The sequence below is a fragment of the Dipodomys merriami genome, unplaced genomic scaffold, assembly GCF_024711535.1.
Source record: "Dipodomys merriami isolate MVZ:Mamm:240054 unplaced genomic scaffold, mDipMer1.0.p SCAF_24, whole genome shotgun sequence".
Taxonomy (NCBI): domain Eukaryota; kingdom Metazoa; phylum Chordata; class Mammalia; order Rodentia; family Heteromyidae; genus Dipodomys; species Dipodomys merriami.
The window spans coordinates 22,400,576-22,422,629 of NW_027203826.1; the positions used below are offsets into that span (position 1 = coordinate 22,400,576).

The following is a 22,054-nucleotide window of genomic DNA, read 5'->3' on the forward strand; positions in this document are numbered from 1 at the left end:
GAAAAGGCATAGGATTCTAAATGATCCTGACTTCTCCAGACTCACAATTCTCTGTCTTAGCATTCCAGCACATATTTGTTGACAGTTGGTGCCTCTCTTCTTCTTCTTTTTTTGTCGGTTGTGGGGCCTGAACTCTGGGCCTGGACGCTGTCCCTCAGCTCTTCAGCACAAGGCTAGTGTTCTACCACTTGAGCCACAGCGCCGCTTCTGGCTTTTTCTGCTTATGTGGTGCTGAGGAATCGAACCCAGGGCCTCATGCATGCAAGGCAAGCTCTCTACCACTGGATGAGCATTTTACAGATCTTCCATCTTGAGTTTTATTTCTGTAGGTTATGGCTGCTGCCCCCTTGTGGATGCATCAGAGACTTACCTTCTCTCTCCCCATGAAGGAGAGGCTTCCTCAGTCTTTGCCATTTTTTTTTTTTTTAATCAGCACCATATGTTTGGTTTGATTTTTTTTTTTTTTGGTAAATCTAAAGTTTGCTATTAGTAGATATCATTTGGTTTCCGCTTTCTGCCCTCCCATATCCATGTTCTTCACTTCTTGTCCCTGGGATACAAACCCCAGAGTTATAGAGGTACAGCAAAGTCTTCCTACTTATATATACATACATATGTATGTATGTATATATGTATGTATGTATGTATGTATGTATGTATGTATGTACATATATACATACATATATACACATTTTTACAAGTTAAAATTATATATATATATATATATATAATTTTAACTTGTAAAATAGTACTCCTGTAGCAACCTACTGCATCATGTGTTTACCATGCCTCTTTGTTGTTATTGTTGCCAGTCCTGGGGCTTGAACTCAGGGTTTGGACACTGTCCTTAAGCTTCTTTTTGCTCAAGACTAGCACTCTACCCACTTGAGTTGTAATGCCACTTCCATTTTATGGGGTATTGAGGAATCGAACCCAGAGCTTCATGCATGCTAGGCAAGCACTCTACCACTGAGCCACATTCCCAGCCCATGCCATGTTTCTTTACTGCACCACTTCTCATGTTCCAGATTTAATGGGGGCCCTGTTCAAACTGGCTCTTGGAATAACAGGCTATGACACAGGAACCCTACGGGTCCTGTGTATACAGTAGGCTATGCTGTGTGTACTCCGTATAGTATTTGAACAACCTTGAAATATCTAACCATGTATTTGTCAAAACCACAGTTCAATCATACCTGACTAGATTTTCCCTTTATTCCCTCTTCAGAAATAGCAGACAAAATCTACAATCTCTTCAATGGTTATACCAGTGGGAAGGAGCAACAAACTGCCTATAACACCCTCCTAGATCTGGGCTCCGCCACCTTACATCGAGTCCTCTTCCACTATAACCAGCACTACGAGAGTTTTGGAGAATTCACCTGGAGGTGTGAGGATGAGCTAGGCCCCAGGTAATCAATCAACTGCATTTTCTATATTGAAGTCTTTGACATTTCATATGTCTTGCATTGTAACACTGATTCCCAGAGTTAGACAGATTTCCTAAATAAGTGTGGGCGCTTGAAGAAATTAGTCTTTGGTTTTAGACAGCTCAGGACATGCAGGGATCTTTTTGGAGAAGAAATTTATTAAGCCGTTGCATTGTGAATGCATTTCCTGAGAAAACCTTTGCTACTGATGGGCTTTACTTCCATATATGATGGGGACACAGATTTCCTAATGCTGAAACTGGAGGGATCAAAGTCTATGCCTTGTCAAAGAAAATGAGGAATTTTATTAATGAGTCTATCCAGAAATCATTATTGCACAGGGACTTTGTATATGTTCTTTGCATTATGGAGATGTGTAATTTGGATTACATTGTAAAGACAACATGTAAGTTGATGAAAACCCTCTTTATCATCCACTTTGGCCGAAGTTAAGATGGTATAGTGCACACTAATTTCCCCTGGTCTCAAAGCTGCAATTTCATCACATTAAATAACCATGATTTTGCTGATGACCAGACCAGTTAGGTTTATGGAAAGCAGGAAATGAGGAAAATGTGTAGTGATACCAATCTTTTGATTCATCCTGACTGTAAATTGCACCTTGAAACGAGAGACTTTCTTAGACATTCTGCAGTTTTTAAAGATAGACATAATAAAGAGTACTGTTCCATGGAAAACTGGTACTTATGCATCCCCAAGTTACTTAAGAATGAATGGAGTAAATAATAAAAATATAGCAAAGGCTAATGTGAGAACAAAAAAAAAGACAGAAATAGAGAAAGAAGCAAAAGAGAGGAAGGAAGGTAGGAAGGAAGGGAAGTAGGAAGGAAGGAAGCAAGGAAGGAAGGGAGGGAGGAAGAGAGGGAAGGAGAGAAAGAAAGGAAAGAAGGAAAGAAAAGAGAAAGGAAGAAAAGGAAAAAAGAAAAAGAAAAGCAAGGAAAGAAAGAAAGAAAGGAGGGAGGGAGAGAGGGAGAAAAGAAGGAAGGGAGTGAGGGAGAGAGAAGGAACAAAGAGGTAGGAAAGGACACTAAGAAGTGAGACTTAGAAAGATCAGTGCTATAGACTTCTCTTGAAGAATCCTTGCTATCTAGACAACATAGTTCATCCAAAGCATCACCCATCTGACTATCTCTCCAGGCACTTCAGTGATTCTGTTGTAACCTACAATTATATATCTTCCTAGAAGACTGCTGCTCAAAGCATTTCCCTTTATTTTTTACTTCTGAAGCAAATTTTAGGAGAGTCTTTCAGAAACAAAAGGATCGTGTGCAAAATGTCAGACAGGATCTTTCTACATTCTATAAATGATTTCCTGATGTGTATAAAGGATGATAGTTCTTGGGCAAACAAACCCTAGGGAGCTATAAAAAGGGACATTTTTTTTCTTGGTTTTGGTAAGAAACAAACCTGGGTTAAAAAGTAGATGCCTATTAAGAACTGTGCTTTCCACTCCATACCCTGTCTCAACTCCTAACCCACACCAAGTGTCTTGCCCCATTTACCTCCTCTCCCTATATGTCCTCCTCTTCTTTCTACTGTACTGCCCATTTGGCTCCTTTCCACTCTTCTCTCCTTTCTTCTGATGTTTATTGCATGTACACACATAGTTCTTTGTTAGGGAGCCCAAATGTCACAATTTGAATAGTACTAGCTTTGCATAGTTCATCTTGATTTCTGAAGGCATTTGGAGTCCTTTAAAACTTCTCTTTTGCAACTCAGCTTATAAGGAAATTGGTTAATGAGGCACGTGAGCAAGGGAAGAAATGTGGATGCACAATGAAGAAGAGTGTGGAGCTCGCTGTACACTCCCCTCTGCCAAAGCCTCCACCAAGGGTGGTTTTATGTGTAATATGGGTCTTTTACGGAGACACAGTAGAAAACATTGCCCTGTTTCATTAGCCCATGGAAAACAAAGGCTTGCTCTTTTGTCATGAATTTTAGAGAGAACCACAGGAAAGGAAAAGTCCACTGCCTAGAGCAACATCAATCTACTTTGGAGTTTGTTGTGAGAATGAATGAAAATGGATCCATGAGTATTTACTTCCTGAGCCAGCAGACAGGATTCCCTTAGTTCCGTCAAATCCAATTATCCTGAAACTTCTGGAAGTTTCCAGATTAAGTTGAGGTTGCAAATATTTTGAAAACAACCTCAGTGGTTCTGAGAAAGAAGGCTCCAAGACTCTGACATGGTCAAGGGCAGGCCCAAACTAATTATTATTTTCAAAACAAAAACTGAGCAATGAAAACAGCAATAAGAACTGACAGGCTAATTCAACTCACTCTTTCAAAATGGTAGGAGACATGGTCCATTCTTTGAAGATGATGAGAGGCTAACCCTCACTCTAGTCTTCCCCTTCCTTCACCTCCCAAGAATTTCAGCAATGAATGGCATACAGCAGGGTAAATTAAGAGAAGGGCCATCAAAAGCCTTCTTGGTGATGACTCTTGGAAAATAAGTCCTGGCCAAACTACAGAAGCTGATAGGGAAAGTACAGATCATCTGCCCGAGATGCTATTTAGTCGGCAGGCAGAGTGTTTGTTTGATTTCCTCTGATTCATTCCTGAAGATAGAGGAAGTATGACTTTGTCTCCAATAATGTCACATCACTCTTGGTCCCTTGAATTTGCCTTTCCTCCAAAACCATCCCCACCCTCCTCTCACATGCCCTCATAGGAATGCTCTGACATCACCCCCTTGCTGACACTCTTACTACCAGAACCAAAGAAGAGGAATGGAACAAATAAATGTGGTGGTCATTCTTGGAAAGCTCATTCTAAATGGAGTACAGAGCTAGGCCCTGGTGGCTCATGCTTGTAAGCCTAGCTACTCAGGAGACTGAGATCTAGAAGATCACAGTTTAAGGCCAAGCCTACACAGAAAGATCCATGAGACTCCATTTCAAAAATAACCAACAAAAAACAGTGTTGGAGGCATGGCTGATGTGCTAGAATACCATCCAAGCAAGCAAACCAAGTGAGTGGAAAATCCTAAGTTTCAAAGCTGAGTACTACCAAGAACCAAACCAAAACAATACGTTAAGGGATTCTTCTCCTTTGTTCATCCTAAACGCTCAGAGTCAAAGCAAAGCAGTTCTAAGAACTGTCCCTCAGGCAGCTTTAATCTGTGGCACCAGAACTGGATACCACCAATGAAGGTCTGGTGGTATTCAAATTTCCTAAGCCACATGCTTGAGGCACTGCTCTTGGCCTTGATGAAATATTAATTTGCACTGTAAGCAAACTTGAGGCAACGCCCCTTTCTCCTTTCTCTTGCAGGATCTGCAGTGACTCAGGTATGCTGTCATCCTCTCCTTTCCCCATTCTTTCCAATTGAGGCTTCATAGCAATGGCCTCTTGACTTTCTGAGGGAGATGAGGAACGGGCCATGAGCTCACCTGGAAGTTAATTAGGTGACACGTGCTTTGCCCACAGAATATCCCAATAGCCATTAGAACTGCAGACACTATTGTCCTAGCCCCTTTTGTGCTATAATTAACACAACACAGGCACAGCTGGCCATATTTGGTATCTTCTTCTGTGCAGTAGATTGGCTCAATTCAGATAGAGCCTTGATAGGAGAAATACTCAGCCAAGCATGTCACTCACCAGTTCCTGATGATAAATTCCTGGCTTTAAAGAAAATGGATTGGATTTGTCTGTTAAGACTGCCAATGATATGATTGCAAAGGGTACATATTCCCACTAAAAGACGCGTTATTTATTCTCTTGCTTTTTCTTTCTTTACTGTACTTTGTCTCTGTTTTTGGTGCTTGCTCCACGTTGTACAACTATATCATTCATTCCTACATCCATTGACTGGACAGATATTTACAGAGAATCCACTGTTCTAACCATGAAAGATAGATAAGCCAGCAAATACAACCCTCACTCTGCCTAGTCTCATTCTAATCCTGACCTTTTGTCCCTCCCAGTCTCCTCTCCTTCTTCATGTAACTATCTTCCATGCTTGATCCATAGGAAAGCCGGCCTCATCCTGTCCCAGCTTGGGGATCTCAGCAATTGGTGCAATGGACTCCTTCAGGAACCCAAGATAAGTTTGAGGCGCAGCGCGCTCAAGTACATGGGCTGCCGCTACAGCGAAATCAAGCCCTATGGACTTGACTGGTCAGAGCTCACCCGAGACCTCAGGAAGACATGTGAGGAGCAGACCCTGAGCATCCCCTACAATGACTACGGGGACAGCAAAGACATCTAGCAGCAGGAGGTGGCTGCCAGAATAAAGCAGAAGAGAAGAGGGGGACATCTGGGATGATTGGTGGATTTTTAACCTTTTTAATGGAACATTCAGAGCTCCACAGGCACCATCTAAACCAGGCAGAGAAATGATTTTGCTCCCAGAAGAACTTCTTCCATATGCTATTCTCCATCCGCATGATCAGTAAACCTGCCGGGTTCATGCAGTGCCATTTTTCCTTAGCGGATTACTTTGGGGACTCATTTTGCTATTAATTTGTTTCATTTTATGTCTCCCTCCCCCCAAGAGGTTCGTCAAGATGTGCAAGAGCTCCATCATCTTCATGGAAGGTCTACAGCTTGAGGTTCCTGTGGTGTGCTCACTCAATTCCTGAGTTTATTCATTCCTCAGGTATTCATTAGGAGACATCTCACTCTGGGAGCCTAATTCAAGTTCATAGAGAAAAGCAATGTGACAATTGCTCCCTGTCTATGCCTTGTGGGTTTTCTCCCAGGCCTTCTTATTGCTATCTGTCTGCCCACCGTCCCAGGTGAACTTAGCTTCCGTTATCTGCCCAGTGGGCTCTCTGGGATTTTAGGCCCTCCTCTATTTGAAGGCCGGCCTAGAATTACGTCCCCCTCAGATAGATCTCTACCCTCTCCTCTGAACTACATGATCTTCAAGAGGCGACCAGAAGCCACCTGTCAAATGCACCTCCAGAGAAGTCTACCACAGGAACTAGATAGCAGCCTTCGCTCTGGGGAACAAGTGAAGATGATTGTTTAGAATACGTTTTCACGTCTCCTTTGGATGAACCAGGCCAGCAATCTATATCCAAACACTTTGATTTCTCCCTGAATCTTTACTCTGGACAGAAGGGGCTTTGCTGAGCTCTGGTCAAGTCAAGGAAGGTAGATTTTTTTCATGTCAGTGTTTAAGTGAACTAAAGCTATTAGCTCAAAAGTACTTCTGAGCTGGGCACTGGTGATTCACACCCATTAGCCTAGGAGAGTGAGATCTGAAGACCCAGGTTTGAAGCCAGCCTGGGCAGACAAGCCTGAGAGACTCTTCAGTTAATCAACAAAAAGGGAAGTAGATGAATGTCTCAGACAGTAGCGTACCAGCCATGAGTGAATCAAGCCCAGGGAAAGCAGGAGGCCCCAAGTTGAAGTGCACATGCACACGTGCACGCACACACCCCCTCCTCCCCCACAAACACGTATTTAGGTCTATCACCCTTGTTAAATTTGCTTAATTGTTTCGCCAGTCATTTCTCGGATGACGATTGACATTATCACACGTAACACCTTCCTCTAGCCACTGAGTGTAGCAGAATCTCTGAATAGATAATACCACTGGCCACAGTTAAGGTCTGGGGTGCCATCTTTGCCCACTGCCAAAGTATTGCATGGTGGCATGACTAACAAGAAGCCCAGCCTTTCAGAAACCTCCCAGGGCCATGTTGACCAGTACATAGCCTTAGCTGCCACTTTCAGCCACCTTGCCGCCTTAGACTAGAACTCCTCAAGTGGAAACATAATATGACAGAGGCAGGAAGGAGATGAAGAATCTACAAGGCACTTCATCAAGTCTTATTGACTTTTTTCTAAGTAGGAATAACAACAGATGACATTTATTGAGTGCTTCCTGGGTACCAGGCACTACTGTAAGCACCGTAATTGAATTCTCCCCACCCCCACTCCCCCAGGAAAGTACTATTTTTGTCTACCTCTACATGATGAGGAAAATAAAGCAGAGGTTACTGACCTTGTTCCATATCTCTCATGCCCGAGTTTATAGTAGGAGCCAGGCTCCTTCAGAACAGGATTTTTACTCTGAGAGTCTCAGTCAACAGCATATGGCTATCCAAGTTGTCAGCTCCACAGGGGATCTGCTCAAAGAACTCCATCTTCCCCCCACCCACTTCCCCGGCACCAAGTACTGCACAGGAGTGGGAGGAGCCACACGCAGCCTTGGTTCTTTTAGTATTAGCAGCTGGGCAGCGCATGGTCTTCCCCACAGCTGATTGGAATGAAGTCTGTGATGAGCCTACAGTAGAGCTTGGTCTCAACTCCTCTCGGCTTCTTTCCAAGGAAAGATTGGAAGATTTATTACACACTCTCTTATGTACCTGCCTCAGAGATTCTTCTACTTCAAGAGGAAGGGTAGCAGAACACTTGGCTATCTCACTAGTGGTCAGTGCAAGGCCGCAGCGTAAGTGCCTCCAAGGGCAAGGTTTGCACCAGAGAAAAGGATGCTCTGGGTCATCGCAGCAGGCCCTGTGTCTCCTTGCTGCTACATTTTACCTTCCTTCTGTTCAAGTCCACATGAACACCTTGACTTTGAGCAGAAGGATGAGGAAACTGCCAATGCCTTCCTGCCCCAGGGATGGGGAGACGGGAGCTGATGAGTCAGGCAGAAAGGGAAAAGTGTTGGAGAGTCACGTCTGACTTGTCTGTCACCTCCACTCTAGTTTTACTTCAGGCATATCTTTCTCTCCTCTTTTGTCTCTTGCCTACTGCCCCAAGAATTCGTACTTCCTTTATACCTCCCCTTGTCTTCGTTTCTTTTCTTGAATTTTTTTTTGTGACCTTCTTCCTTTCTCCATTCCTTTCCCATGGTTCTCTTACTCCTTCAATGTTCTCTTGTATTCTCCTTCCTGCACTTGCATGTGGTATGTGTGTGTGTGTGTGTGTGTGTGTGTGTGTGTGTGTGTGTGTATGTGTGTGTGCTTACACACCTGTAAGACTATACACATAACTCACATGACTCAGTCCTATTTACTTTCATGTTAAGGAAGGCCAGTATGAATGAGGCTTGGAATGGATGGTGTACAGTAACTGTAGGACTTTTTCCCTAGAAGAATACAAAAGATCATGTACTGCCTATGTTTCTCAGTGCTTTTTTGGAGAAACCACCCCGGCTAGAAAGGGCAATGGCACTGAGCCAGTATTAAACCTCAAATTTCCAAGCTGCCAAACAGGTCTTAATGGAATTATTTCATCTACCAACACACCTCCAACGCTGGTGTCCCTTTGAGACCTCTATCCTTTCCTCTTGAATGTACACGGACCACTGTACTAGCAGTAGACCTTTAGCTAAGTGTGCAATTGTTTTCCATGGAGTTTCGTCCCTTCATTGGTTTGAGTTAACTGCACTTCTTGGTATTCAAATGTTCTATTAAACAATCCAAGTGTGAAAGAAAACACTTTGCTACTGTAGAAGGAAGAATCTAATGTGACCATCTTCAAGTAAACAGTGTTGTTTAAAAGAGAGTTATTGTACAATTATTTAAAAAATGAAGTAATCAACTAAGTAATAAACAAAGCGGTTAGTAAGCATCTGGTGTATGGCTGTTACTTTGTGTCTGTTTAGAATCAGAAACATTAGATCCACTGGGGAATTGTTAAGGTTTTAATCGTTACACCTTGTGTTCAAAATATATAGGTCAAATAGTCATCCTAACTAGAAAAAAAGTCAGCTATTCATAGCTAATCATAAACTTACTGTTATAGAATAGCAAGGTTCATCTGCTCTTTATCACCTTCCACAAATAATTAGTCAATGAAATAACTGATCACATTCTTTCTGCATTCTGGACACTGGGTTTCATATAGAGGACCCAAATTTGTTCTTTGTCAGAGGATCAAATTTTATAGGCAGAGCTAGACACTGAACCTAATAATTACAAGGTAAGAAGTACTAAAATGAAGGCGATACTATGGGACTTTGTAGAATTGTAGCTTTGGGCAGGTAAGAAACATTTTTCAAAAAGCTCTCCCAAACACATTTTTGTCTTGAACTCTGTGGAGGCATTTGGGAGAGGCTGGATATAACGAAATGTCTCATGATGGCTAGCCCAAAACATTGAATTTCTTTCTTTACAATGTAACTTTAGAGGTTAACTGGGCTGCCACCAAGACGTGATTTCTTTTCAATTCTTTGATTATCTGATGTTCAGGATGTGGGCTTAATATGTCCCCTTGAAGAGAGATGATCAGAGACCTAGTCCCTGTCCAAGCAGAAATGATTAGAACACTATTTAGTTTTAAACCTTAGTCACAATTTCTTCTATAGCCCCCTCCCATCTCATTTAAAATTGTTATTCTGATTGACTCCTTGAGTCTGTACATGTATATGGCTGTTTTGACCAAAAAATGAGATGGAGGTGAGTCTGCTGGCTTCCAACTGTGAGTCACAGGAAGGCCCTGCAGGTTTTGTCCCTGTCCCTCTTGCTCTTGGAGCTCTGAGTCACTGCATAAAAATGGCTTGGTCCCCTAAGGATGGAGAGTCACAAATAAGCACTCAGGCCCATAGTCCAAGAAGGGACAACGCTGCCAAGGCACCAGAAAGACAAACTCTTTAGGACCCTTGAGACTAGTCCTCCTCTAGGCAAATGTTAGCATTCAACTTGCATCAATGCCTTGTGGGTAAAGAGAGACAATGTGTCAAGTCTCTTCCAATATGACATAATTAAAATGGTTGTTTTTAAGCCATTAATAAGGGCTGCTAAGTAAAGGGAATTTGACTGCAACCTGTAATGTCTTTTCTATCTATGCAGTGTCAGAGCATCTAAGTGAGGCCTGCCCTGGCTCTGAATCAGAGGGGAGAGAAGGGAATTGCACAATGTCCTTCTCACTAACTGGGTAAGGCTTTATCTTGACACACCAAAGGAGAACAGCAACAAAATGATTGGAATTCTGCATCTGAGCGGACAAACATCAAGTGAGACCCTACAAGAGGGAAAATAATCCTCTTAAGGGCCAGGAAAAGAAAGGGAAGAGGAGGAAACATTGGAAGGAAAGAAGAGCTGCCATTTATTTTTTAAATTTTCTGTCCTCTTTTTTACTTGGAACTCCAGGATGTTAATATGCATAGCCTACAATGACTATGCTTTAGACATTGTGCTAAACACTTTGCCTACATATTATTCCTGAGTCTTCATTCCAAGTCTGCAATAAGGACTCTTAAGAAAGAGGGAAGTACAGGGGCTGTCCGACTTTAATCCTTATCTGGTACTGCCCCTATCATTAATACTAATAAGCTTATTTCTCATTTAATTTCCTAGAAAGGAAAAAAAATTAAAAAAACTCCTCCCACCAAGATTTTTTTCCCTTTTTTTTGCAAAGTACTACACCTTTGCTCTGTGTGAGGAGATGAGAGAGAATATTGCTGGTCCAATGAAAATCCACTACTTCCAAGAAGAGTGGAGCTCAGGCTACATCTCCTGTTTTCTAAATCTGAGTATACTTTGACTTGTTTGTTTGGCTTAGTTTTAGGTTTTTCATTTTGTCTGTCACATAGAGATAATGCAGAGCCACAGAATCATAATTCTAGCTCAGTATGTTCAGCATTGTCCAATGTCATGCTTCAATAGTTCTTTTTTTGCCCTATTCTCTGTGTTCTTCATGAATCTAGCATACCACCCAATACTTGGCAGAGAACTTGGAGAACAAAACTATCCAGACAGCCTAGCTTGTGATATGGGCCCAGAATCTGGCTTGAATTTTGAAAGCTCTGTTTCTCCCAACTCTGCTTCCACCATGAACACCATTATCATTTCAAATGAGACAAAACTACTTAGAATTTTGAGTTTAAAACGAGGTAGAATAAGCTGACAGTTTCTCTTGATACACACATGACTCCAGGACTTAGTGGATGTTTTTTCTATTCCAAAGTGAGAAAAAATAAACTTCTTTGTTCTGGGATTTTGCAATGCGTGCCACAATTGGATTGATTTCCTTACAGAGGGACAGGTTTAAACATCAGGTTTCTTTCAACACAACTGCCTTTTGTTCAAGTCTATGATATGCCTGCTCACATAGGGTACAAATTAGTGTAATTGATTCCTTATTACCTTTCCCAGGCAGACAACTTCAGCCAGACTCTGTGCTGAATAAGTAGAAGAAACTTCTTTTGTTTCAAGTGATTCAAATGTCAAGTGATGGGAGGTTGTTGTACAATATGTCACACCATGTCCTCTAACCACACAGACAGAGTGGAAATCACCTCAAACCATGTTCTTTAGGTATCATAGGACTTACGTATTCATGGATGACACTAAGGTCAATCATCCTTATTTGCCATTTTGACCTAATGATCATTGGAAATACTGAGGTAATGAATGAACTCCTCAGCTTGGTTCTTGGGTTCATTCCCCAACTTTTACTGTTTTGTTCCATATTATATTGCACTTGCTAGGCAAGTACTATATCACTTGAATCACACCCTTAATGTTTTCATATTTTCAGTTTGCTTTTAATTAAGATTTCTAGCTTTTGCCTGGGTGGGCCTTGGCCTTTGATTTTCCTATCTCTACCTTCCTACTCCTACTGGACCATAGGTGTGCGCTTCTATTCCCAGCCCTCAACTGGCTTGTCAACTGGCTGTCAGGCTGACTGTGAGAATCACATGTGGAAGATTGGAGTAGAGGAGGAAGAAACAAACCAGGATATTTGCCCCTTCCTCTTCCCTGGATGGTGTCTGTAGCACCTCCTTTATGATCTCTCTTACTTCCATGTGTCTCCTGTTCCTTCAGCATGTGAGCTAATCTGACTTTAGCTAATCTCTAAGATGAACCACCACTCCCTACATGCCTTTCACCTGTTTCAAAGTCTTCTAACTTGTCTCTACTGTTCAATCACCCCAAATTTGTTCTGTATATGGGTCTTAATGAATGCATATTTCAACTGAATATCATTACATACCATCTGACACAAGAACTTTTGTAACTCTTTAAGGCTTGTGTGGCAATCTAAAAAATGAAATTTTAGTATCGAACATAAATGATCTTCCAGGAACACTAAGACTGATTGCAAGGGTGTCAAACAAGTTTCCATTAAATTTGATCAAGTGGCAGAATCCACTTGGACAACTGATTTGAAGATGATTGTGACAATGAAGATGATTCTGACCAGTCAGAGTAGTAAAGATCAATGGTGTCTAGGGGCATAAAAATTGCAAAAAGCAGCATCTATGGCATAAGATTGACTACCCTCATTTATAGGATCAGAATACACACAGAATATTTAAAATCAGGCCTCTCCAAGAAACTCCACTATGTATGGATCCTATGTTGTTTATAACTTAGGATAAATGCAAAAGAGAACATGGGTTCGTTGCTAATTGACTGTGTAGACTGGTGAAGAAGATGATCTTCCATTTCCTTAAGATCAAATTCACAATATGCACTGAAGTTTATTCAACTGTCATTTTCATGATTAAAACTGAATTTTAAGACTGTCTTCACAAGTGTTATTTTAGTACATTAGAGGTTATAAAACAAAGGTTTTCAGTCTCTTTCTGTGTCTGATATTTGTCAGTTAAGCTCCAGTTGAGTATTCAGGAGAGAGAATTTTAGCAAGGAAGGGAACTGATTCCAAGACATTATAGAGTCAACACGCAGAAACATTTGAAACGCTGAGATAGCACAGAGGTATTTGCAATTACACCTTGATCTGAGAGAGAGAGGAAAGAAGTAGGTTTACCAAAAACCAGACTCCCTCAAGGAAAGGCTGTTTGGTAAATGTTGGAACATCCATATTCTTTAAGCACACAAAGGTAATTGAGACTGGACTACACTGCTGCTCAGGTATGGGTTTATACTGCTGTTTCCACGCAGAGTCCCTGAAAGGAGGCTGACAAACACAGCTACTTAACAGGATGGAACCAGTCCCTCCCTGCCCTTCTACCTTCCCATCTCCCCCTATGGACCACTGAGGACAACACCTGCCAATATGACGAGAACAGGAAGGAATCGGGGTTTTTATTATTGTGACAGCAGCATCCAAAGCAGAATTCAGAAGTATATGCCTGGCTCTGTTAGGTGAAATCTGCTTTCCCAAGACTCATCTCCAACAGAAATCCTCTAATCCCACCACCTGAGTAGCTGGGATTACAAGCATAAATCACTGCCTCTGACCTGGAAATAACAGTAACTACAATGCCTGAAAGTGTCTAGCAAGTGTTCAACCATGTTGGGATTTGTAGGGTCCCTTCAGTGTTCCTCAGACACTAAGATGCAGCTGCATGTTTCACAGTATTATCCCTTCCCCAGTGCCCTCCCTTGCTATATGGTTAGACAGCAAGAAAATAGGTTCTGAGTTCACATTATTCACTGGATTTCTTTCCTGAGAAAAGACATCACACTTGCTATGCAAACATAGTGCCACTTGAGCCACATCCCCAATGCTTTTTGCTTTTAGTTTTTCGGATAGTGTCTCACACTTCCAGGCTAGACTTGGGGACTATACTTCCTATTATTTCTATCTGCCAAGAAGCTGGAATTATAGATGTGTGGCATTGTGCTAGCCCACTATTATGTATCTTTTCACTGTGTCAGAGATCCTGTTGAAGTTTTGTTGTTGGTGGTGGTGATGTGGGGCTTGAACGTTGGGCCTGGGTGCTGTCCCTCAGCTCTTCAGCTCAAGGCAAGTGCTCTACCACTTGAGCCACAGTGCCACTCCTGCTTTTCTGGTAGTTAATTGGAGATAAGAGTCTCACAGACTTTCCTTGTCCAGGCTGTCTTTGAACCACAGTCCTCAGATCTCAGCCTCCTGAGTATCTAGGATTACAGGCGAGCACCACTGATGCCTAGCTCCTGTTGAATTTTTGACATTCACTTTTACCATTTTTAAAAAATGGAATATCTTTTGTTGCTGAAGATGCTGTTGTGTTAATAGCAACTGCCACTGATTCTTTACTGTGTGCCAGGACCATAAAAGCACCTTGCTTAATCTAATTATTTTAGAATAAAATACCTTATTCTTTTATTATAAATCTTTTCTTTTTCCTAATCCTCTTAATAACACTGTGAACCCATAATCACCGCTATCTACATTTTTCCATAAGGAAACTTGGAGAATGTAAGCAACCTCTTAAAGGCAATTGGTATTGTGTGCTACTCTCAACAGTGTTCTGTGGCTCACTGAAATGACCTAGGTTAGTTTTCCCTGACCAGAGAACTCATCAAATGGCAGCATTTAGTTGAACAAGTTTGTTCATCTGGCTGGCTGTGTTTGGGAGCAGTGGGATGTTTATTTGTTGTGTTCTAAGAGACAAATGCAGTGTTGTGTTCCTGTAGGTCTTTCTCACAATGTTAGTCTAGGCTATGGTGAAGGATCAGCTGTGGGCCTAGACCTATGCACAATTCAGGCTCCTGGTACTAGGCATCAATTACCATAGATAGAACTCCAAAGTGCCCCTCTTCTCTGGTCTCATTACCTTTTGATCTATACTAGCATAAAAGCCAAAGCATAATCACCAACCCCACCTGAGTCTGGTCATATCCTAAGAGCTTTCCAGCTACTTAGAAGTATCTTCACTTATTGAGCAGAAATGTTCTCACACTTCCATTTTCATTCCTGTGTCTACACCATGGTCACCTCCTAACCAGGAAGGTCAGTTACTGCATTTCAGACCTCTGACATTGAAAACAGTCTCACTGCTGGGTAGCAGGCAGGAAAGGATGTTTTCATTCTCACCCCATAGCCTTTGTGTCCCTTGGCAACTGGAAAAGGATTGGAAAGGCCTGCAATAGAGGTGTTGGTGAAGCAGCCGACTGGAGCATGGCGAGGAAGGGAACATAAAGAAAGCTATTTGGTTGCTATGGCAACCAGCAAACACTCCAGAGGAGGAGGGTGTGGCCCAGGACTTAATGAAGTGCCATTGGGTTTGAGCAGCAATTGGAATGTCTGAGCATAGCTGCGTTTTCTTCCCACAGAGCCTGGAGCCAGGCCACTAGCAGGACTGCCTGTACCTCTCAGGAATGCTCGGGATGAAGACAGGAATGGAAAAGTCAAGCAGGCCTCCCAGGTGCAGGTTTTCCTCCTGCTGGCCACAGAATAGGGGCTTCCCAGAAGAAATCTGGAAAACTCCTCAGAGAGCCAAAAGAGACTCAATGTACAAATCATGTCTTCCTCCCCCTCCCCCCGGCCCCCCAAACTCTGAGACTGACATTCTTCATGAAATGAGAAGGTATTTTGAAAGTCCTTCTCTGAAGAAGCTCACTTCGGCCATTTCCTGCCTGCCTTCTCAAAGGTGGCATTTCCACTGTAAGGATGGACCTGGGACCTCAGCCCTCACAGTGTGATCAAAGAAAAGCCATTGGTCAGCCAGAAGATGTGGGTGGCAGAGGAGTGAATCTGGAAAAAAGGCTGAATCCTGAACGTTTAGTCCACAAGTACAGTGAAGAGCTAAGGCCAGCATGACACAGGGACTTGAATTAGAGAGTTAAAAAAATTCAGATATTAAGACTGAAGACCAGTGGTTAGACAAAGCAATCAATAGCTAGGAGGTCCGGCTTTAATGCTTGCCTAGCATGCATGAAGTCCTGAATCTGATTCCTCAGCACCACATACAGAGGAAAAAGCCAGAAGTAGTGGCACTGTGTGTGGCTCAAGTGATAGAGTGCTAGACTTGAGCAAAAGAAGCTTGGGGACAGTGCCCAGGCCCTGAGTTCAAGGCCAGGACTGGCAATCTATCTATATATTTTTTCCATGACCATATATATATATATATATATATATATATATATATACATACACACACACACACACACACACACACACACACACACACACACACACACATAAATATGAGTTCAGGGAAAACCAGGCACAATCCAGTGAAGTTGAGTGCTGGCCAGGTCACCTGGAGCTCCTGTGACATCCCAGGAAATAGACAATGCCAGAATCAGACCTTGCCACTTAATTTCTTTACTCCTAAGTTAACCTTTTTTGTCCTACCCTAAACCTTAAGTACTTAAGAAGAAACTCGTGCAGAAGATACAGTGTGATTAGAAACTGGAGGTAAATAATAAGGTTTTAATGCTAATCAAGTTCCATAAGGCACCTCATCGACAAGGAAGGAAATTGGTTCTTTAATCAATGTTTATTGAAAGGTATATAGTAGTCGTATTTAATTTCAGTTATACTACAAGAAAGTATGGAGAACTCTTTGCAATGCCAAGTGTTACTAGTGTGACTTACTTGAATGTGTGTTGCAACCTAGCAAATTTAAACTCACTCTCCATTTTACACATGAGCCCTACAAGACTTGAGCCAATCTGCTCAGGGACTCGCTGAGCTGGGATTCCAAATGAGGTCTACGTTCTGAACCCGCTCACACAAATATGGAAGCATCCAGACTGTCTGCCAAGGCACTTTAAGGGTATCAAGACCTGATTCCAGATGTCTTGGTCCTACCTTGACCTTTATGTATACTTACAAATGATTCCTGCTACTACTGGGTTCTCATCGTCATGAAGGTAAATTGTTTAGCTTAAAAATTGAGTATGGATTAGTGAATGTTACCTAGGGAGAGTCTGGGGACCAGGTTGTCAGTGAGATGACCTTCTGAATGAGCTGATAAATTACTTTGTCTTGCTGACATAATTGAGGAATATTTTTCCTTCCCTTAATACTTGAAATTAGAATTAGAATTAAATAATCTGAAGTCTCAAACTGGAACATGGAACATGATATAGATTTGAATGAAGCACTTAATTATAATTGAAATATATGAGAGGAAGGGAAAGGTAGGGAAAGGAATTAGATGAGAGAGAGAAGATAGAGAAAACAGAGAGAGAGAGAGTACCAACCTGTTAGAATAACTTACATCCAAGGTCAAAGTGCAAAAGTACATAGCAATTCACATGTCAGCCACTCACCATAACCCATCCTCTATTTCTTAAGTCAGCGATACTTCCATTCACCTGGGTAAAGAATACATACAACAACAGAGTGGCTGTTCCATAATTCGTGCTTTATGATCACTGTAACACATCTGCATAACCATTTTGAGCTGGGGATTATTGTTGTTCTCTTTTTACAGATGAGAAAATTGAATCACAAGCTATTACCCACCTTTGCTCAAGATCACCCAACAATCAATATTCTAGCAGGAAGCCTCTTTAACCCTGATCAATAAACAATTTCCTGGTCAATAAACAGCTGCTACTTCCTTTTCCCAGCTCATGTGGACTACATGTGTATATCTGCAATGTGCATGTATATTCCTCAGCTGGGGCAAAGTAGGTCTCAACCTTAGTGTGAACCTCAATCCCCAAGGTCAACTTGAGAATGAGTTATTTTGATACTATGAACTTAAAACCTATAGTCATCTGTATTGGCTTTGTATTGTCACCACTACCTGAATTATTGTTAAAGAACCAGCCAAAGCTTAACATGATGGCACACATTCTGGGTTCTTTCTGACAGACTTTCCTCTCAATTTAGACCCAACTATTTTATTGCCCCCAGAAATCTGCAGTACTGGAGTTAGAACTCGGTGCTTTGCACTTACTAGCAAGTGTTCTACCATTTGGGCTCTACTGGAGCCCTACACACTGTACTAACTCTATTTACTTTGTTAATTTGTTTTTAGATAGTCTAGTGCCTGTGCCACTTCCTATATCTGTTTAGCAGCTGGGATTACAGGTGTCTGCTACCACAGCCAGCTTTTTTTTTTCCCCCAGATAAAATCTAGTGAACTTTGTACTTGGGCTAACTTTGAACTGTTATCCACTCATCTGTGCCTTTCAACTACATGGGATTATGTTTCTGTTTAATTCATGGTTTGAGGTTTCTGCCTGTATAATTTGTAGGTGCTTTATTGCATTTATTTTTACTGAACTCCAATAATCTAACCAGAAATATCTAAGTGAACATAATGTGCTTTATGTCAGTTACAATTTTAAAAATCATTAGAAAAATCTTTTTTTGGGGGGGGGTCTGGTCGTGAGGCTTGGGCGCTGTCCCTCAGCTCTTCAGCTTAAGGCTAGTGCTCTAACACTTGAGACACAGTGTCACTTCCGAATTTTTTCTTTTTTGTTTATGTGGTGCTGAGGAATCAAACCCAAGGCCTCAGGCATGCAAGGCAAGCGCTCTACCACTGAGCCACCTTCCCAGCCCCTAGAAAAATCTTTTAAGAGAAAATTAAATGATGTATGTGAAAAAAAATATGCTAGAACTGTGCTCTCCAATTCAGTAGCCACTTGCTACATGTGGCTAGTCACATTTAACTTATTAAGTAAAATTCAAGATTCAATTGCCCTGTCTTATTAAGGCTAGACAGCAACCTGTGTCCACAATGCAGGTATAGAACATCATAAAAAATGTATGTAGGACATTGCTATTCTATAAACTAGATACTTTCAGTTGTCTTTTGAGGAAAAGTTTCAGCAGTTTACATAGGTAATGCAATTTTCCAAGAAGATTCCAGCTGAGCTTATAAACATTTCTTCTACTGTCTAATATTTCCTTTCATCCTTTTATCCTTTCCTCCTTTTTTCTCAGTGCCAGGCTTTGCCACAATTATCCTACATATCCATTCTGTTTCTCTCTGGATCAGTGGTCTAGAACATTTCCTGGCAGCCAAACTACTCAAGAGTCTCCATCTGTTCTCTCTGTCCTGAGAACATAACTAATGCTGGTGTGCAACTCAGAAGCCTTTTAATGTCAGAGTCCCAGGGTGCTTGAGAACTCGGAGCACTTATGCAATCCATAGAAGGGCAACTTCCTCCCCTTTCCACTTTCACACTCTCAAGAGACTAGTTCACACTCATGGAGTCCCTTCTACTCTCCTTACTCACTGTCTCCTTGGTGCAGTTTAGGAACTGTGCTGGAAACATGGTGCTGCAAAGACACATATCTAGGCAGTAAGTTTGAGAGACTCAATAATAAGGTGTAGATTCAAATCTACCAACTTGGACACTTGGATATTCCACCCTTGCAGATAAGCATTGAGTTGCCCATGGATCTCAAGTTACCCATATACCGACACATTGACTTTCAAGGCCCAGATTGAGCCATCCTTGCCTTGCATTCCCTAGAAGAGTACCTCAGTCCAGGAGGAGAAAAAACTGAGCAGTCTTGTGTTAATAAGCAATATTTCCCAGCATAGAGACTACACAGATGTATAGAAATGTTCCGGTTATCTTCATCTGAAGCATTAACTGGATTGGTCTGATAGGCTTCTTTGGAGACGTGCTTTGTCATTATCACACCAGTTACTATAGACACTAAACAATATACCCTAAAGCTCGAGTGGCAGGATTAGAACACAAACAAGCAAACAAAACCAATTACTAGCAAGGACCTAAATGTAGCAAATCCTTGCCTTCAGCCTCCCTTAGACATGATCCTCAGGGCATTGACCTAGGTGCTGACTGGAAAATATGTTTTCAAGCCCATAGCAGACTAGTATCTAAATCAGTTTTGTTTCTTCAAGACAAATACCTATGACATATATGGAAGGTTCTATTACTACCCTTTTTGTCTTCTGAGTCTACCATTGGGAAACCATAAATGGCCCAGTATTAGTGGTATTCTTGGGGTTATACAAAAACAGGTGACTCCAGAGACACACTGAAGCTATTTCTAAATGTAAACCATTCTCATTGACTCCTCCACCCGACTGAGGGCCCCATCCTCTTCTTGGCCTAAATCTCAGAGTAGTGAATCTCCCAGGCTATGAGTGACTCATCACATCATTTAAGTTTGTCAGTCAGTGGAAACCAGAGCTCCAAAGTCTCTGACCAGAGCTCTCCCTGGGGAAGCTATTAAAAAAGGAGGCAGCCCTGCCAGATGTTTCTGTCCAGCTGTCCTAACTGGCATGTGCAAGGGCATCTGCTTATCCTCAGGGCCTGGCATGAGGAGAGGGTCCTGGAAGGGTGCTCAAGACGACTTTCTTCCCATTTGCAATGGCAAGCTGGCAGGAGAGGGAAACTAGTAAGAAAATGACAAGGAAACCAATGAGGGGTATCTTGAAATAGGTAAAATAGATGTTAACATTTCCCATTACCTTTGGGAGCTGGGCTCTCTCTTGGGCCTGGGGGGGTCTAAGAATGATGGAGCAGAAAATACATTGTATTTGGGGGCAAAAACATTTGGATTCCCATCCCAATTTGAACTTTGATATGTGAACTTAGTTTGTCCAATAATCTCTCTAAGTTTCTTCTTCTATAAAAATAAGGAAAAAAAAATCAGAACTGTTCCTGCTCTGCTTTGCCCTTGGGTAACCAGAAAACATGTGAAAGCACTTTGCAAACCTTCAAAGAAGATGGCAGGTAGTATTCTTTTTTTTACTATAATGTGTTTATTTCTAACCACAGAACTGTCTCCCAAGTTCCAATTCCATGAATCCAACTACTTATTTCTCAAAGCTTCCTGTGTTTGCTAGGTGTGCTGAGATATCCATCCCACACTGCCAGTAGCCAAATGGGGCCTGGCATGTCCAGAGATCTTAGTTACAACCTAGTCCCAGCTGTAGAAGTTTACTCCAGGGAGATGAACACGAGTGTGTGTGTGTGTGTGTGTGTGTGTGTGTGTGTGTGTGTGTGTGTGTGTTTGCATGCTGGTTCTTCTGGGGCTTGAACTCATAGCTTGAGTACTTCCCTGAGCTTTTCTTTTTGTACAAGGCTACCACTTAAGCCACAGCTCTACTGTGACTATATGAATTTGGTGGTTAGCTGGAGATCAGGGTCTTTCAGGACTTCCCTGTCTGGCTTCTAATCATGATCCTCAGATCTCAGCCTTCTGAGTAGTTAGGATCATAGTCATGGGCCAATGGTATCTGGAGAACATTTTTTTTTCTATGACATTTCCAACCAATTTCTATCTATCTAGTCCTCAATTAAGTTTTAAAAAGAGCAAATAACTACCCATCCCCTAAAGTCTACTCATTCTGCCTCCATTTACTCACTGATGATCATGGCTACAAATTGTGGGACATCATTCTGGGTATTCTCTTCTCTTTCCTTGCCTGATTAGTCTCAATCTTTCTGTTCCACCTTACATTTTAGTGTCCCACAGATTGGACTCCAACCTAACTTAGTTTCCTTGTCCAGGGTATTGCTTGGTGTTCTCTTCTGTGAAGTAAGAATACATGATTTGCAGATCTTTCTGGGGTTAATTACGATGGTGCTTACCATATGCTAAGCACATATTAGCCTACCTTCCAGCTTAGATGGAGGCCTCACTGATGGCCACAATGGGTAATCTTTCTCATTCCTAGCTTTTACATCTTTTCTCTAGCCTTCTCTTTCCCCAACTCCTTGTCAAGTCATGTGCATCTTTTACCAACCATCCTTCAAATGCACCTACCTTTGGCCTCTAAGAGTGATGCCTATTTCCTCTTTAAATGACATCTGAGGCACTGGACATTACCATTGCACACAGTTCATTTTCCTATGTGTTGTTTCTTGTGAATTGTCACATTTATCTCCCTTACACATCCTATTCATGTAAATAGTAGTTTTTAAGTGACAGAAAAGAATGGACAACCAACCACTTAACAAATAACTGAGATTTGAATCTACATAGAGCCCAAGGAAGGTGATTTGGAAATCAGGAGATGATATAAACTCAAGAATAAAACACCATACACCCTTCACATTTTGTGTGCTGAT

General features: G+C 41.8%; 1 protein-coding gene across 3 annotated transcripts in view; it reads left to right on the forward strand.

Moving 5' to 3' along the window:
• The window catches only part of Astn1 (astrotactin 1), a 299,448-nt gene extending 290,461 nt beyond the window's left edge, over positions 1 to 8,987 (forward strand). For 2 of the 3 annotated variants that reach the window (XM_070034406.1, XM_070034407.1), the window contains exons 22-23: positions 1,229 to 1,412; positions 5,430 to 8,987. In XM_070034406.1, the coding sequence (XP_069890507.1) occupies positions 1,229 to 1,412; positions 5,430 to 5,667 (422 nt within the window). In that variant the 3' untranslated portion in view covers positions 5,668 to 8,987. Of the gene's footprint in view, positions 1 to 1,228; positions 1,413 to 4,727; positions 4,745 to 5,429 lie in introns of all 3 variants that reach the window. The other variant, XM_070034408.1, reaches the window with a different exon arrangement.
• Positions 8,988 to 22,054: the final 13,067 nt, after the last annotated feature.